We start from the raw sequence: 16648 nt of genomic DNA on the forward strand, positions 1-16648 counted from the left end.
CCTCCTCTGCCCTCGCAGACTGCTTTCCATACCCACTCTTGCAGACTACTCCCAATAGTCCCCTATGCTCTTGCAGATCGTTGGCCATCCCCACCTCTGCTCTCTTAGGCTGCTCCCAACGCCTCCCACTAATCTTGCACACTGCTCCCCAGTGATTCTGCAGACTGCTCCCTATATTCCCCTTTGATCTCTCACAGACTGCTCCTCTTGCTCTCAGTCATCCCCTCCCTCCGTCTCCTGCCTCTACATACACCCCCCCCCGCGACTCCCCGCGACTCCCCGCGTCCTCAGTATACACGTGTAGTCTGGCACAGGGAGGCCCCGCCTTCGGCGACGTCATTCCTACCACTCGTTTACAACCAAGCCTCGTTCTGAGTCTGCCGCGCTGTAAACCGGAAGTAGGAAGCGCTGCGGCCCCGCCCCTCTGGTGACTGAGGGGATTACTAGAACTTGTGACAGCTGAAAACCGACCGGAGTCGCGAGCCTTCTAACGGTAATAACCGGGCGGCGGTGTCACTGGTGGAAGGAGGAGCGGCGGGGACGAAGGGGCTGTCAGTGTATGTAATCCATATGTGGGGGGCAGAGGGGTGCTGTAGAATTAGCCATAGAGTCTCCACTGCTGCCCCGTGTGGACAGGGGGGTCTGCCGGGCCCCCACTAACCACAAGGCACCCCCCCCCCCCCTCCATATGATGGTACGCTGGTCGCGCCTGTAAATGAACACATTGCGTTGTTGTTACACGTGAGCGCTGACCGTATCACACGGCGTCCTCCATGCGCTGTTTTGCTGCGTTGCGAGACGCACGTGAAAGTAGTCCGTATTTGTAAATGTGTGTATTTACACGGGCGACTGTTCGCCGCAGCGCTGCTGTGTAATGGAGAGATCGCAGCGCGTCCGACTTATGGCGGTTTTGTTTTACAATCGCCCGTTATTCCCTGTGGGAGCAAAAAAATCGTATTGTCCTCGCACGTAAACGCAGGTTTTATGGCGGCGCGGTGCGATATTCTAAAAATGGTGAATTTTCTCAGAATTCCCTATTGGATCATGTGAAAATTGTAAGCGCAGCGATCCGTTTTTCTCGCCAAACGTGTCGCATAAGGATTTGCGTGACGCTGGCCCGCTGCCTCGGACTGATGTGCCTGCGTAACGGCGCCCTGCGTCACACCAGCGTGTTTTGTGCGCACCGTACGCAGAGAATAGAACCCATTGACTTAATGGGTTCGCTCACGCGTGTTTTGCGCGCTCAAAGAACAGCGCAGCGGGCTCTATTTTCCTGCACGTTTGCGCAAGAACATATTCTACTAAGTGCCAGTGAGTGGGAGTGCGGTTGCGGTATTTTTTTTGAATGCGCGGGCAGTACAGGAAAACACGCGTAGATACCCAACGACCCTTGCGCAAATGTTCTTACACCCATTTGAACTGGCCTAAGGGGAGAAGTTCGTTTTGTGGGACAACCGCTTTCCCCGCCCACCGGGTAGGGGGTAAATGTGGGATGGCGGACTGCCGAGACCCCCAGCGATGACGAGATCTGGGTGGCCCATGAATGGCGCGGTGGGACGGAGGAGTAGCAATGCGCTCATCAATCTTCCTCCGGCCCTTACAAGTGAACGGCGTATGGATTGCGTGTACGTCGCTACTGCAATCACAGGGAGGATTTAAGGTGCACAGATCTTGGGATCACCGATCCCAGCGGTCAGACCCCCTGTGATTAAGGAATGTACCCCCCACCCAGTACATGCAGCGGACCCTTTTAGACGCTCTGTCTGGTACTCTTTCTATCTCTGATCTGTCCTGAGGATAGGTGATCAGCGGGGGTCGCCACTCCGGATCTCCGCCGCTCAGCTGATTCCAGGCCTGCTATCAGTGCAGACAGCACAGAAAGCAGATAGCGCTGTCCGTATTACAGTGGCCCGCTTTGGTACTGCAGGCAGAGCTCAAATTGAATTCAATGGAAGTTGTGCCTCTAGTATCCAACCGGGCCGCTGCAGTACGGAGAGCGCTGGCTGATAGGCGGGGGCCCGTCATCCATTATCCGGGCCGACCAACTATTAATGACCTATCCTGAGCTTGGGTGGTCGATGGTAAAAGTCCTGCAGATCCCTTTAAATGTTTACCAGCAGGCTCGTTAGTATCCGCTCTAGGAGTCGTCTGATAGCCACATACGTCCTTAATAATCAGCCCTGACCAATCACGGGGCTAGCTGCCGCCACTTCGGCCGCTGAGTGACAGCTGTCCCCCTATATAACTGTTAACTATGAATCGTATAGCTAACAGCCCTTTACTGAATGACCCCCCTGTGGTTAAAGCTGCCAGGAAGCCGGAGAGTTCAGTGACAGCGGTGCCAGGTAAGACGGCCTTATCAGATCTTGTAGCAGAGTCCACGGCGCGGACGCCCCGGCAAGGACGCTCTTTGTGATGCAACCCTACGGAGCGCTCTTTGCTATCCGGGCAGAGTCGCTCGCTGTTAAGCATTCAAGTACGGGCTTGTTGTGCGGCTCGCTGCTGCGCCCATTGTGAACACGTTGGCCAAGATACATAGCGAGTCTGTGAACGCACCCTCGGGCGCATTCATACAGGTATGCAGGGTGTGATCCGTGGATATGCAGTGTTTTCACGGGCCGGCATATATGACCCTCCTTGCACTTTTTTTTTGTTTTGCGCATTTATTAACAGCATTTTTTGCGTGGATTATAGCGTGGATTTTCGGTGAATTCTGCACCAAATGGTGCTTTTTCTGATCTGACACTGCAGGTCTGCTGCGGACGCTCCACCGCAAACTCCGCCCCCTGCGGACGCGCCGTAAGGTTATGTTCACACGTGCAGAAATTATGTGTCTTTCACAGTGGAAATTCAAATCAAAACCGCGTGAAAGTGCGCAACATTGGTGCGGATCTCCCACTGTGGAAAATCGCCACCGTTTCCGCTACGTGTGAATATAACGAAATAGCGGCTTCACGTGTCAACCAATTAATGAGCGTGTTTTTGCGCTCGCAGAATAAAGTAGGAGCTGCTCTATTTTTCAGCGTTTTTGCTCAGCAAAAATCCCCATAGAAGTCTATGGGAGGTGCGCAAATGGGCGAGGGGAAGCGCGAATCGCTGCGCAAAACCGTGAAGACAAAGGACACGTCTGGACCTCATTAGGCTAATTAGCCTTTATTCCACAGAAAGGGAGTGTTAAGCGAGTGCGAACAGGCCCTGCGTGCGCAGAAAGTACAGTACTATGTGCAGATAGTACCGCTCCGGGGGATTGCGGTGCTGATAGTGGGCGCCCGACCAGCTGATTGGTTAGGGTCCCGAGTGGCGGACAACCGGGCGATCAGCTAAGGCCCTGAGGACGGGTCATCAATAGTATTTACGTGGAAAACGTTACACATGGAGAGCCGCTCTTCCACCGACTTATTGAGCGTGTTCGCACGTAATGAGCGCGGCGTTCTAGATGAATGAACAATGGTTTTTTTTTTGTGTGCGCAGCGGCGGATTTTAGGGTGCTTTTTGTGCCCACAAGACCTTTTCATTTGCGCACAGCAAACATATGCAATGCTTGACATGTTTAATGCGTGTCCTCGCGTATTGCACATGGCTTTGCGCAGCCATCATTTACTCCTCAGTGTGACGGCGGCACACTAATGTTGTGCCACTGCCAACGTATGTGACGGCCTTGTAATCCTGGCATCACAGCAGTCTGTTCAAAGTTCGCACATTTCTACTACATGACGGATAGAGGACTTGTTAGCGGGAGCCGTAGACCTCGGACCGTCTGTCCTGTCAGTCTGTACTGTAGAATTTAGTGCAACACATCGCCAGCGCTCTCTGATTCCGGCATAAAACTGGAGGGTCACTAACTTAGCGGGATTCTTTGGGACCTTAACCATTGATAACCTGAGGATGGGCCATCAGTAGTTGATTGGTGGGGTCCTTCTGCTCAAGATCCCTGGGACTGCAGGTAGCGCTGTTTGTATTGCAGTGGCCTGGTTTGGTACTACAGGCCCAGCTTCCATTGAATTCAAAGGGACCCGTCCGGCAGTACCAAACCGGGCTGTTGGTGTGGACGTTGCTTTATGCTTCCAGCACCGACGCTGGCCAGGGAATCAACGGGGATCCTGAGCAGCAGATCCCCCACTAATCGACTATTGGTAAGCTGTGCTGTGGGTAAGCCATCAATAGTTAAAGCCCAGAGAAAAACCCAGAAACCCTGATGGAAGCAGAGGCCCGATTGACTTCTGTAGGTTGAATGGAGTCTGTGGATCCATTGATCGCGTGCGCTGCATACAGTAAATGTACCGTGACGCAGGGTGAAATGCATGCAGGCGGCTTTCTGCTGCAGAATCGCGGCTGGCGCCCGCCTGTGGGTTCCACGGCAATGTCCGTCCATAGGATGCAATGCAAAAGTGATTGTTCACGCACATGAGCGGAAATCAACAGCGTCCGTGTGGAAAACACTCAGAAATGGAGCACGTTTCAATTTTTTATTTTTATTTTTTTACATTTTTGCTCAGCAAACGGAAGCAAAAATCGCAACATGCTCCATTTCGGAGTGTTTTCTGCACGGACAGCTTCCATTGAAGTCAATGGAAGCCGTCCGATTCGCCTCCCGCAGGGTCTCCAGCCGTGGGCACAGGCGGATTCCGTGTGCATTTGGCCTTCCTCTGATTGGCGCACCTGGATGAGGTGAATGCTACATTATGATCCAGCTTTTGGCCACCGGGATTAGTTTAGGAGGGGCCGTTTACTGGGTGCTTTGTGTCCACTACCGGCTCGTTTACCCTGGCAGATCTTGTGCCAATCAATGATAAAGCAAAGTTGATGGTTCATCCGACAGCTGCAGAAGGTGTACGTGGAGCCGCTTATATGCGCCCATAAATTAGTTCCTGCAACCAGCCTGAATCTCAACTATTATCCTTCAGTGTAAATGCGGCTGCGACTGAACGACGAAGGGCGTGCAGAAAACTGAGTGACGATCGGCCACGTAAACGGGCAGCTGTTCATCTATGAACGACTGCTTGCTTACAGTGAATGGAGGTGGGCGGCCGGAACGGATCGGCAACAATGCAGCGGCTTCTATTTAGCCGGACCCGTTTACTGATGGAAGAAATGTTTAGTCCTCCCTATTATCATCTTGTCTGATACCTACAGTAAGGTGTCCTCACCGGCGTGTCGGCAGGTAAGTAGTGCGGGGGTGAGGTTGTTCCTTCCTGCTTTGTTTGCAGCTGCAGTAACCTTATAGTCTTCATATGCTTCATCCTAACGCTGGACATTTCTTCTTCCTTTCCTCCAGGTCGTTGCAGCCATGAGCCTCCAGTGGACTGCGGTCGCCGCCTTCCTGTATGCAGAAGTGTTCCTGGTGCTGCTGCTATGTATTCCCTTTATTTCACCCACAAGGTATCTGAACCCTCTTTATACCCTCCCTCCATCCGTGTTGTATACAGAGTCCCCGCTGGTCTGTAATGCCAGGACCCTGTATACCGCCATACAAGGGCTATACATACGGCTTCACAACCCGGAGGGTTTAATTCAGTATGTTGCCCTCCCAGAGGCGGGTAGTTGTGCCATCCTGGCTCGTTCCTCTTCATGTTGGGTTACAGACGTGAGTGAATCTGCCTGGCGGGCGTGAGTGAGCTGGGATTACATTGTAATCTGAGTCACACGCGGGTGTCGTCCCGCTGCCTCTCGGGAGGTTACTGTCACATATTTACACTGGAATTAAACTGTTAGGCCGGATTCACATGAGTCTATGCGTATTTACGCGTGCATTTGCGCCTCGCTTTTGTAGGATGGGCGTTGTGTATTTGCGGGTACAGATGTGTGTTTCACTTTACCTTTTGCGCACACAAATCGTGCACAGTTGTGCATTCAAAACACGTGACCGCTCTCCCATTCATTGAAATGAGCAATTAAGATCAGTAGGTGCTATTGAACTTGAAACAAAGGGTTTGGTATTCTGTATTACGCTATACCATGACAATATTACACTGACTGTTAATCACTTATTGATACTATGTCAAACTACACTAAAAATAAAAAAAATAAAAAATTTATATAATAGAAAAAAAAGCGCGCTGCATATTTTTCCATCAACCAAATGTGTGCGTGCAAAATACACGCATGTGAACGAACGCATTGAGATCAATGGGTCCTTGTGCGGTCCATATTTTTGGAACTGACAGCACACGGACCCCTTACAGTTAATGGGACTGTACAGATATTCACACCCACAGACATGAATGGGTGACTGTCAGACAGCAAAGCGGTCAGACCAGAATAGGACGGGCTGTGATTTTTAACAGACCATAAGGGGAAAAAAAAAAGAAAATCACGGCCCGTCCTATTCTGGTCTGACCGCTTTGCTGTCTGACAGTCCCCCATTCATGTCATTGGGTGTGCAACAAGACATGGAGTGCACACGTAGGCCATCCGTTTACACGCCTGCCTTTTACTGATCATCTAGCGATGCCAGATAAATAGTTGGGTCGCTTTTTCTTTCTCGTTTTGTCTTGTGCGCCCAACACACAAATGTACAGGCAACACATTCAGATGCAACATGGACGTGCAGACGGATAAATATTGGTTCATTTTTTTTTTTTTTACAGACCAGAATCGGACGTGTATCTCGCAGCATACCGCCTGCGAGGGATATCCGCGTGGCACGCAGCCAGCATGTACTGACACTGCATACTGGCTGCTTATTGCCAATCGCCATGTACTAGTTTGGCATGTAGGCACGCGTAATACGTGCAAAGATAGAACATGCTGCAACTTTTATTGTACGTGTATTTCACGCAATTCCTGTGAGCGGTAACATGGCCGCCTATGGGAGAATGGTAGAGCGTAATGTGCGTGCGCAATACACTAGAACAACACATGTGAGTCCGGCCTTGGCCTCTTCTAGTCAGGATCGTGCAGAACAAAGCGGGCAGTGCCACGACCTCATTGCTCTGCCGACATGTTAGAGAAGGTAGTGGCTGGTATAATGGGAAGCATTCGGCTTCCCGCCGTGCCACTGTGATAGTTACATCTCAAACACTTTGATACTTTTCACTCCCTTCTCAGCCCAAAACCGCAGCCCCCAGTGACGGATCTCAGTGCTGAAGAGTTGGCTGCTTACTTCAAAAAGAAAATAGACGACATCCGTCAGGAAATAACTTCCCAATCCCAGACTAGCCCTGACCCTAGTCCTGTCAGCACTGCATCTAGCTCCTGCTCACTGTCTGTACTCAGACCAGCGACAGAGGAAGAAGTCTCCAAATTGCTCTTCTCTGCTCGCCCCACCACCTGCGCTAGCGACCCTCTCCCCTCACACCTCCTCCGTTCCTTCTCCCCAGTGGTCATCTCCCATCTCACCACTATATTCAACCTCTCTCTGACCTCTGGCATCTTTCCCTCTTCTTTCAAACACGCCATCATATCCCCACTGCTAAAGAAACCGACTCTGGACGCGACTGATGCTGCCAACTACAGACCCATCTCAAACCTCCCCTTCATCTCCAAACTACTAGAACGCCTAGTTTACTCCCGCCTTGTAAGCTATTTATCAGAGAACTCTCTCCTAGACCCCCTACAGTCTGGCTTCCGACCTCAACACTCGACAGAAACTGCCCTTACTAGGGTATCCAATGACCTACTGTCAGCCAAATCGAGGGGCGATTACTCCCTACTGATCCTCCTTGACCTTTCTGCAGCGTTTGACACTGTTGACCACAAACTCCTCCTCAGTATGCTACGCTCCATTGGCCTAAAGGACACTGCTCTCTCCTGGTTCTCCTCTTACCTATCTGACCGCTCTTTCAGTGTCTCCTTTGCTGGCTCTACCTCCCCTCCTCTTCCCCTTGCTGTTGGGGTCCCCCAGGGCTCGGTCCTTGGCCCCCTTCTCTTCTCTATCTACACAGCCCCTATTGGACAAACCATCAGGAGTTTTGGCCTCAAATACCACCTGTACGCTGATGACACCCAGCTATACACCTCTGCCTGTGACATCTCTGCACCTTTACTCCAAAACATCACTAACTGTCTGTCCGCTGTCTCTAACACCATGTCCTCTCTCTACCTAAAACTAAACCTCTCTAAAACTGACTTACTGGTATTTCCACCCTCCACTAACCGACCTCATCCTGACATCTCCATCTCAGTGTGTGGCGCCACCATAACTCCTAGACAACACGCCCGCTGCCTTGGGGTCATATTTGACTCTGATCTCTCTTTTGCCCCCTACATCCAATCTCTGGCCCGAACATGTCAGCTGCACCTCAAGAACATCGCAAGAATCCGCTCTTTTCTCACTGTGGAGACGTTAAAAACGCTTATTGTCGCCCTCATCCACTCCCGGCTCGATTATTGCAACTCGTTGCTGATCGGCCTCCCCTGTACCAGACTCTACCCTCTCCAATCCATCCTGAATGCAGCAGCCAGGCTCATATTCCTGTCCAGCCGCTACTCGGACGCCTCTGTCCTGTGCCGGTCACTGCACTGGCTGCCCGTTAAATACAGAATTCAATTCAAACTCGCTACCTTCATCCACAAAGCCCTCCACAGTACAGCGCCACCCTATATCGCCTCCCTCATCTCAATCCATCAACCAGCCCGGGCTCTCCGCTCTGCTAATGAAACCAGACTGAGCGCCCCTTTAATTCGAACTTCTCATTCCCGCCTCCAAGACTTCTCCAGAGCAGCACCGGTCCTCTGGAACGCACTACCAAAGGCTACCCGAGCAATCCAGGACTCGCAGAACTTCAGGCGTGCTCTAAAAACGCACCTCTTCAGGGAGGCATACCGCATTCCCTAAACAAACCTCTCTGTACTCCGCCTGATAACATGCTCCCTGACCTACTGACTGCAATCCCTGCTAGCCATCATAAACCGCTCCTGCAGTCACACCGTTTCTGCCGTCACACGGCTAAATGTCTGACCATTGTCTATGTGTATAGCATCGCTCACTCTCCACCTCGCCATACTGTGCACATCTCCAGCCCCTTTACCCTCTGTATCACCCCATTACTTGGAGTATGTAAGCTCGTTGGAGCAGGACCCGCACCCCTATTGTTTCCATCAACTGATTACTATATGTAACCGTGGTTCTGTAATGTTTGTATTTTGTCTTTCTGTATTCCCCCCTGTCTATGTAAGCGCTGCGGAATATGTTGGCACTATACAAATAAAGATTATTATTATTATTAAACACAGCTAACATTTTTTTTTTTTTTTTGAGCGAGGGCCGTCTTGAGCCCCGTGGATGTAACGGAGTATTGAATGTGGCTTCTTTATCTTTGTAGGTGGCAGAAAATCTTCAAATCTCGCCTGGTGCAGTTAGCGGTGACTTACGGGAACACTTTCTTTGTGGTCCTGATAGTAATACTGTTGCTCCTGCTGCTCGGTAAGTGCGCCATTGTTATTGTTACAAGTAATTGTATGTAGAGGTCGGTCGCTACTTCACATCTCACCGTATATTAACATTGTGGGCTGAGGTTTTGTGCCCATACCATCCACAGCGGCTGTCAGCTGTAACATAAAGGTGATGCCCACCTGCATAATCCCTTACAGGCTGTGGTCAATAGGAGTTCAATGGTGGAAGCCCCCCTCTGTAACTGCATCTGCAACTCCAAGACATAATGGGGCAGTGCTGATGGGTTGGCATGGCAGCTGGTTGCCCTTGTCTGCCATGTTTATGCGTTTACTAGAACTTGCCAATGGTGGGGCCCAATGGGTTCCTCGTGAAGAAAGCATAGTAAGGAGTATTATAGAAGACACCAGGGGGTTGTATAGTCAAGTACCATAGTGGAATTCAAAAAGGAATTAAAAAAGCCCCAAACTTTGAGGAATTTTAATACTTTTAAAGTAGGGAAAAAGTCAACTTTCATAGTTAAAAATCCAAATAGTGCAAAAGTCAAAATAAAGTACAAAGTATCCAGTATCGTTGCACTTGTAGTGGCATGTGTAATATAGCTACAATGTTATATAAAAATATTTTTATTTTTTAGTTGGGATGCTCCCCCCCCCCCCCCCCCCCCCCATGCACACACACCCTTTAGCTTTCATAGTTTTTTTTTTTTTTAAATTAAAGCCAATTTGTTCTCCAGAATGAGGCTGTGTAAGAAATTATAACTCCTCCCACAAAAAACGTGCTCTCAGGTAGCTACATTATCGGAAAAAATTGCTCTTGGAGTCAATGAAAACAAACCTCTTTGCATAACTCTTAAGTAGCTAATTAACTACTTAAAGAGTTAAATGCAGGTGGAGCTGGTATCCTGCTGAGAAGTCCCAGTGGGATACCAGCTGAAAGAATGCTATCAGCGCTGCCCGCTGAGAAAATCAGCATGCGGCGCTGATAAGTTATCACTGATGAACGAATAGTGCACGAACAGTGCATGATGGCAGCGCGTTTAGACCCAGCGATTATTGCTCAAAAGATGGCTTTTGAGCGAATTTTGGGCGTTAATCGTTGTCTAAATGGGCCTTAGGGCTTATTTAGACGACCGTATATCGGCTCGGTTTTCACGCCGAGCCGATATACGGTGTCCTTGTCTGCAGGGGGGGGGGGGGAGGATGGAAGAGCCAGGGGCAGGAACTGAGCTCCCGCCCCTTGCCACTATTTGCAATGGAAGGGGTGGGATGGGGGTGGAGCTAAGCGCCGATACTTGGCCCCGCCCTCGTCTCACCCCCTCCTATTGCAAATAGTGGAGAGGGGGCGGGAGCTTAGTTCCTGCTCCTGGCTCTTCCATCCTCCTCCCCCTGCAGACAAGGACACCGTATATCGGCTCGGCGTGAAAACCAAGCCGATATACGGTCGTCTGAAATAGCCCTTAAGCCCGGTGTGTCACGGGCGTAAGCATATTTGTGCACACGTGCGCTACTGTACCTTTTGTGTGCGCAAAAAATCTTGCATGCATACTCCCATTCATTGAAATGGGCAATTAAGTTAATTAGTTAAATGAGCTTTTTTGTCGTGCACGAATGTGGAGCAAACAGCATTTTATTTTCCTTTTTGCGCAAACTAAATTTTCCCTGCAAAATACGCTCATGTGAATTAACCCATTGGAATCAAATGGTTTCTTTTCACTGTGTATTGCATGCGCAAATACATCCATGCAATACGGGCCTGAAAGTGATCACATATCTTCAGGATAGGATATCAGTGTTTGATTGGCGGTGATCTAGAGCTCCCGATCCCCTCCGGTCCGCTCTCTCCAGAGTCTGTGGCGGGCCCACGTTACTGATGCCCTATGCTCAGGCTAAGTTATCAATATTTGAGTGCTGGAGAACCTCTAAAGGGTCATCTTCTTAAATGACCCCTGTCCATGTATAACATGCCACAGAGATCCCGGTGCTTGGGACCCCTCATTGAGCTCTGTATAAAAAGAGATGGTCTTCATGCAAGTCAGAGGAAAAGTATTTTTTAAGTGATGCTAACGTTCCTATTAGTGTGTATGTATGTATGTGTGTATCTCTTCCCCTCATGTTTAACCCTGTTCGATGTAGAAGCCCGTACTAGTAGAATGGCATTACCCTATACTAGTAGGACTAATGTACTCGCACAGCAAGCAAGCATTGTCAAGTCACCACAACTTCCCCATTTTTGACCGTCGCATGGTCTGGGTTCAGTAGGAGGGGATGACGCTGCTGATGTGATCTTCTCCTCCAGCAAGTGGTTGTGTGCATTCTGTCATTATAGTACTAGTAATGGTGGAGGAAGTCATTAGTGTTGAGTGAACCAAAATAGTCGAACTTTGCTAAAAGTTCAGTTTGTCGCGAACCTCAGGCGTTTCGTCTTGGCAAATCCACTAAAGGATCTCCCGCAGATTCCCAGACCCCGGGGGCTTCTAGGTCAGTAGGTTAGAACATTGTCACCCTCCAGTGCGGCATCAGAGGGTATTCAGAGCAGCGGGTGGTGTTGTCACCCTTAAGTGAGCAAAATTGTCCGCCATAGCGAAAATTAATCAGGTGTGGATCTCTGAGGATTTTAAAACCCCTGTGCCTGATGCCACGGATAAGATCTGCCATTGTAGCTGTCGACTTGCTGCTACTACCACCAGTCCATCACACATGCCGCTGCCCAGAAGTACCAGGCATACACAACCACAGATCTTCTGTCCTGTCCAGTGCGGCTACTTCTACCACCGCCCCTGCTGTTGCTACTAGTCTACCAGGCCTACACAAGCGCAGATTAACCAGATGATGCCAGATCTCTCCCCTCTCACCCCCCCTCTCGTGTGAATGGAGTCTCAGACACCCCTTTTAGGGGTATTGGTGAAGTTTGCTACAAACTAATTTCGTCCAAGTTAAACTTTTTGCCCAAATTTGGTAAATCAACCAAACTTTTGAAAAGTTTGCTCATCACTAGTAGTGACTTGTAAGGTGAGGTCTTGTATTTTATAATCCTGGATGCGTTTCGATAGTCTGTAGCGTTTACACACACTCATTTATTTTATTTTTTTTCCTCCTTGCAGATGCCTTCCGTGAGATCCAGAAGTATGGCGTCGGGGAGCAGGTGGACCTGAAGAACAACCCCATAGCTGTGGAACATATCCACATGAAGCTGTTCAGAGCTCAGCGTAACCTGTACATCGCCGGCTTCTCCCTCCTCTTGTCTTTGTGAGTCTCCGTTGTGTTTACTGCACCACACTGTCCTCCACATGTATGTAAGAGCCCTCTGCATGATTGGAGAGTCACATGTATGATCGCCCATCATGCAACGGGGTCATTGCACTATAGGTTCTCGGTCTCCTCTCATGGGGTAGATTGGGGTAAAGGATTGGATCTTGCAGCACAGCAACGAAGGGAAGCTAAAAGTTATAGTACTTTACATGCCAAATCCTGTCCACAAGGTGGCAGTAACTGCTCTAATATGTGATCTTGGAATTCTTGGAAATGTGAGTACAGGCTGACAGCTGCCATATATCATATATACAGTAGTCTAGTGTTTCGCAGGAGGATGCAGCTGTTATAGGTCACTTGTTCTATGGCCTTCCGCCATGTTTACCCCGCTATGGCGCCTACCGCGGTTGTATTCATGTTGTGTAAGATAATGGTCATAGCAAAGGGCCCGCAGGCTTTAAGAAGGGGTTTTCTAGGAGATAAAGTAAGATTTTAATAGGCAGCTAATGAGAAGAGCATTAACCCATGTCTGCAGCAGCTCTGCCCCTGTTCATTAACAGAATAACCTCTTAATGACCAGGCAGCTTGTTTTTTTTGTCTTTCCCATTTCCAAGAAGTCATGCCTTTTTCAGTTGACCTCACCGTATAAGGACTTGTTTTGTGCAGGACGACTTGCATTTTACAGCGGTACCATTTAATTCACCATATAATGTACTCAAAACGTAATATTTTTTTTTTTTTGTAAAATGAAATGGGAGTTGTGTGTGTGTGTGTGTGGGGGGGGGGGGGGGGGGTTGCCATTACACAGCTTTTTGGAGGGGGAAGTTGAAAGTTATTTTACGGCATACACATTTATGTAAAATTGACTTGTTCTGAAAGTTGCAAAATTACAGCAATACCAAATTTATACATGCATACCGTGTTTCTCCAAAAATAAGGTCTTATCTGGGTAGGACCATTGGGTTTTCGGGGGAGGCTTGAAATAGAAGGCCTCCCCTGAAAATTGGACCTAGTTAAAGTGCCCAGTAAAAAAAAAAAAAAATCAATACTCACCTGGTCCGCGGCATCCCGATGGTCTCTGTCGGCACTGCATCCTCCTCATCTTACAACTGGTCTTCTGCTGGTGACGGGGCTTTGAATGCCCCGCCCCCAGCAAAGCGAGCGCTGTGATTGGCTAATTGAGCGTCGGCAGCCAATCACAGCCATTCACTGAATGGCTGTGATTGGCTCATCGAGCGTCGGCTGTGCTTGGCTGCTGGTGCTAGATTAGCCAATCACAGCGCTCGCTTTGCTGGAGACGGGGTATTCAGAGCCCTGTCACCAGCATAAGATCAGCTGTAAGACTAGGAGGACTCAGCGACGCTGCGGACCAGGTGAGGCCCTCCACCCCCCCCACCCCCCCGTCCTCGCCTAAAAATAAGGCGCTGGGCATTTTTGGGGGCAAAAATAAAAATAAGCATGTCTTATTTTTGAAGAAATGGGGTACATTGTGTAAAAAAATAAAAAAAAAAAAAAAAGCACTTACATGGAGTTGTGGGAATGGTATGAAACTTTCTCTGTGTGATTGTAATGTTGATATAAGTGATTACAATATCAGAGCATATACTGCCTCTAGCTTGGATACAAGATATGATACAGGCGGACATTGAGGTATACAAGTTCTGTGTGGTATCCTGCGCCATATCGCCCCACATTTGCTGTAACTGAGCGTCTGGTTCCTTCGAAATCCTACACTGTTGCAGTCGCCATTCCAGATGGTCCCCTACATGCTATATTGGTGATAAATCTGGTGACCGGGCAGCCACAGAAGTGTGACAATGTTGTTTGGGCTTCCTGTGACCCCCTTGTGTGTGCGGCCGAGCATTATCCTGATGGAAGCCGCCATGAGAGGAACACATATGGCTGCAGGATGTCCTGAACATATCGCTGAGCTGTCATTGTCCCCCGTACCACTACTAGGGGGGACCGACTGTCGTATGTGATGGACCCCCAGACAATCACACCAGCAGGGGGCAGTGTGCAGCTCTGCAGCAAAAGCAGGATTGAAGCGCTGACCCCTAGGTCTCCAGACACGAACACGGCCGTCATCAGTGCTCAAACTAAACCTGGATTAGTCCCTGAAGACAAACGTTTTCACTGTTCACAATGCCACTGCAAACGGAGACAACAGTTTCATGGGTGTCGGAGGCCGTACATGTGATGGGGGCCGCGAGACCAAACATCTTTCAGCCAACCACCTCACAATCGTTCAGATAGACACGGGTTTAATGATGGCGGACAATAAAACAGTTGGAGCTGCTCATGCTTGTCAGACAATCAGACGCTCCGCTCTACTGGTGGTCTGTCGGGGTGTTCTGAGCCCGATGGCCTTGTGGTCCCTCACACATCCACTGGTCCAGCACCTCCTAACAGTCTGATCAGAACGGCCGGTGGGGGACAATTCATCGATACGACCATACAGGTTCTCACATCCCAATAATGCGCCCCTCTCAGAATCTGGTAACGGGGTGAAATCTCTTCTCTGCATCGTAGAGGCGTCTAGTGGCCAACAAGCTCTACACAAGCGGAAGAAGAGGTCACTGCACACAAAGAGCCTCCGAGAGCCTGTTATAGGCCAAGGGGGAACCACGTTTAGGACCTTTGACAGCAGACATCCGCCTACAACAGCTGAAATCACTCAGATCACTGCTGTTAACTCTTTAAATGCTGCAGTCCATACTGACACCAGGTATTTAAATTTCCCAAATGGCCCTGCCGCAGTAAGATCACAGGGTTGTCATCCAGGTGTCATGGCAGCCTGGGGCCTTCTGAAGGCCCCCATTGTTGTCATGATTTGACTATTAACCCTTTTCAATCGACTGTCTGACGTTTTCCTACATTCTGATTGAAGCTTGTACAGCTCCAATGTCAAAAGACATCCGACAGGGTATTCTTACAGTCTCTTACCAGCCACTCCGCTGTCAGAGGCTCTCTGGTGCACACACCGGCTTTAGCCAGCAGATGGCACCGTTGTATAACAGCAAAAAGAGAAAGCCTTTTAGGAAACCCTCAATCCAAAATTGGATTGGAAAGGGTTAAAGCATGTCTGTAGTAGGCCACATGTAATACACTGTATGAATGATCAAACTGTTGGGAGTTCAAGTCCTCTATTGAGACTAAAAAAAAAAAGTAAAAATGTCAGGCTTTTGGAATTTTTTACAAATATTAAAAAACAAAAATCGCTGGTGGAGCCCGGGGTGCCGGTGTGGCTCATCTATGAGGTGCAGGGCAGACCGCAGGATTGAAATAGGGCGTCATTAATAATAGGTTGTAAGCCTGCGTGGTGCACTACACGTACCGTGTGGTCTGACACCCTGTATTACTCTCTTGTGCAGAAATAAGCACTAAGCAGCCCCCCTCTATATAAGGAGAGTGGTGGCTCATCAGTACCTTTTACCTGTGCTATCAGCGCCTCTGTTTGGCTGTCTGCACATTGAGGGATATGTGGTATTACCTGCCCCCTTGTATCAGGAAGTATATGGCCACTTTCTGTAATCCTGCAATGGGGGAAGACCGTCAGGAAGAGAAATAGACAATGTTAAAATTGTGGAGGGGGGGGGGGGGGGATTGTAAATGGGAATGCCAGGACTGCAGAATGTGACCCGGACACAGGAGCATCAATGACACTTGGTCATGTGAGGGTTAATCAGAGGTAAAGCCTAACTTTTTAGACTAGACAACCTGTCGGCTCTCTTCGCGTGTCTGTTTTAGTACGTACTTGTATTCCTCACAAAACGTCAATTTAGGCGTGTTTTTTTTTTCTTCTTAGAGCTCTGCCTATTGCCGTTCCTCTGTTGTTCCTCCTGGAAATGTTTGAATCAGTAGACAACTGGGTGTTGCCGTTCCCCTTGTCAACAGGTTGTGTTTCTACACAGTGACCTTGTCTGAAAGGCGTGTTACTACACCGATTTGACTTGCGGTGAATGGTAACCCCAATTAACAACGTATCCCTAATTTTCCAGGAGGAACGGCGCAGTGCAGAATTGCGAGCATTATCTTACAAGGAGGAGTAATTCCTAGAGCGGAC

The 16648-nt window shown here is 49.2% G+C and overlaps 1 protein-coding gene across 1 annotated transcript in view; it reads left to right on the forward strand.

The window, feature by feature from the left end:
• Positions 1-375: 375 nt before the first annotated feature.
• BCAP31 (B cell receptor associated protein 31) overlaps positions 376-16648 on the forward strand; it is a 38153-nt gene continuing 21880 nt past the window's right edge. Inside the window, exons 1-4 of the mRNA XM_066580658.1 lie at positions 376-493; positions 5276-5379; positions 9264-9364; positions 12435-12579. Of these exons, the coding sequence (XP_066436755.1) occupies positions 5288-5379; positions 9264-9364; positions 12435-12579 (338 nt within the window). The 5' untranslated portion in view covers positions 376-493; positions 5276-5287. The remainder of the gene's footprint in view (positions 494-5275; positions 5380-9263; positions 9365-12434; positions 12580-16648) is intronic.

The sequence above is a fragment of the Eleutherodactylus coqui genome, chromosome 10, assembly GCF_035609145.1.
Source record: "Eleutherodactylus coqui strain aEleCoq1 chromosome 10, aEleCoq1.hap1, whole genome shotgun sequence".
Taxonomy (NCBI): domain Eukaryota; kingdom Metazoa; phylum Chordata; class Amphibia; order Anura; family Eleutherodactylidae; genus Eleutherodactylus; species Eleutherodactylus coqui.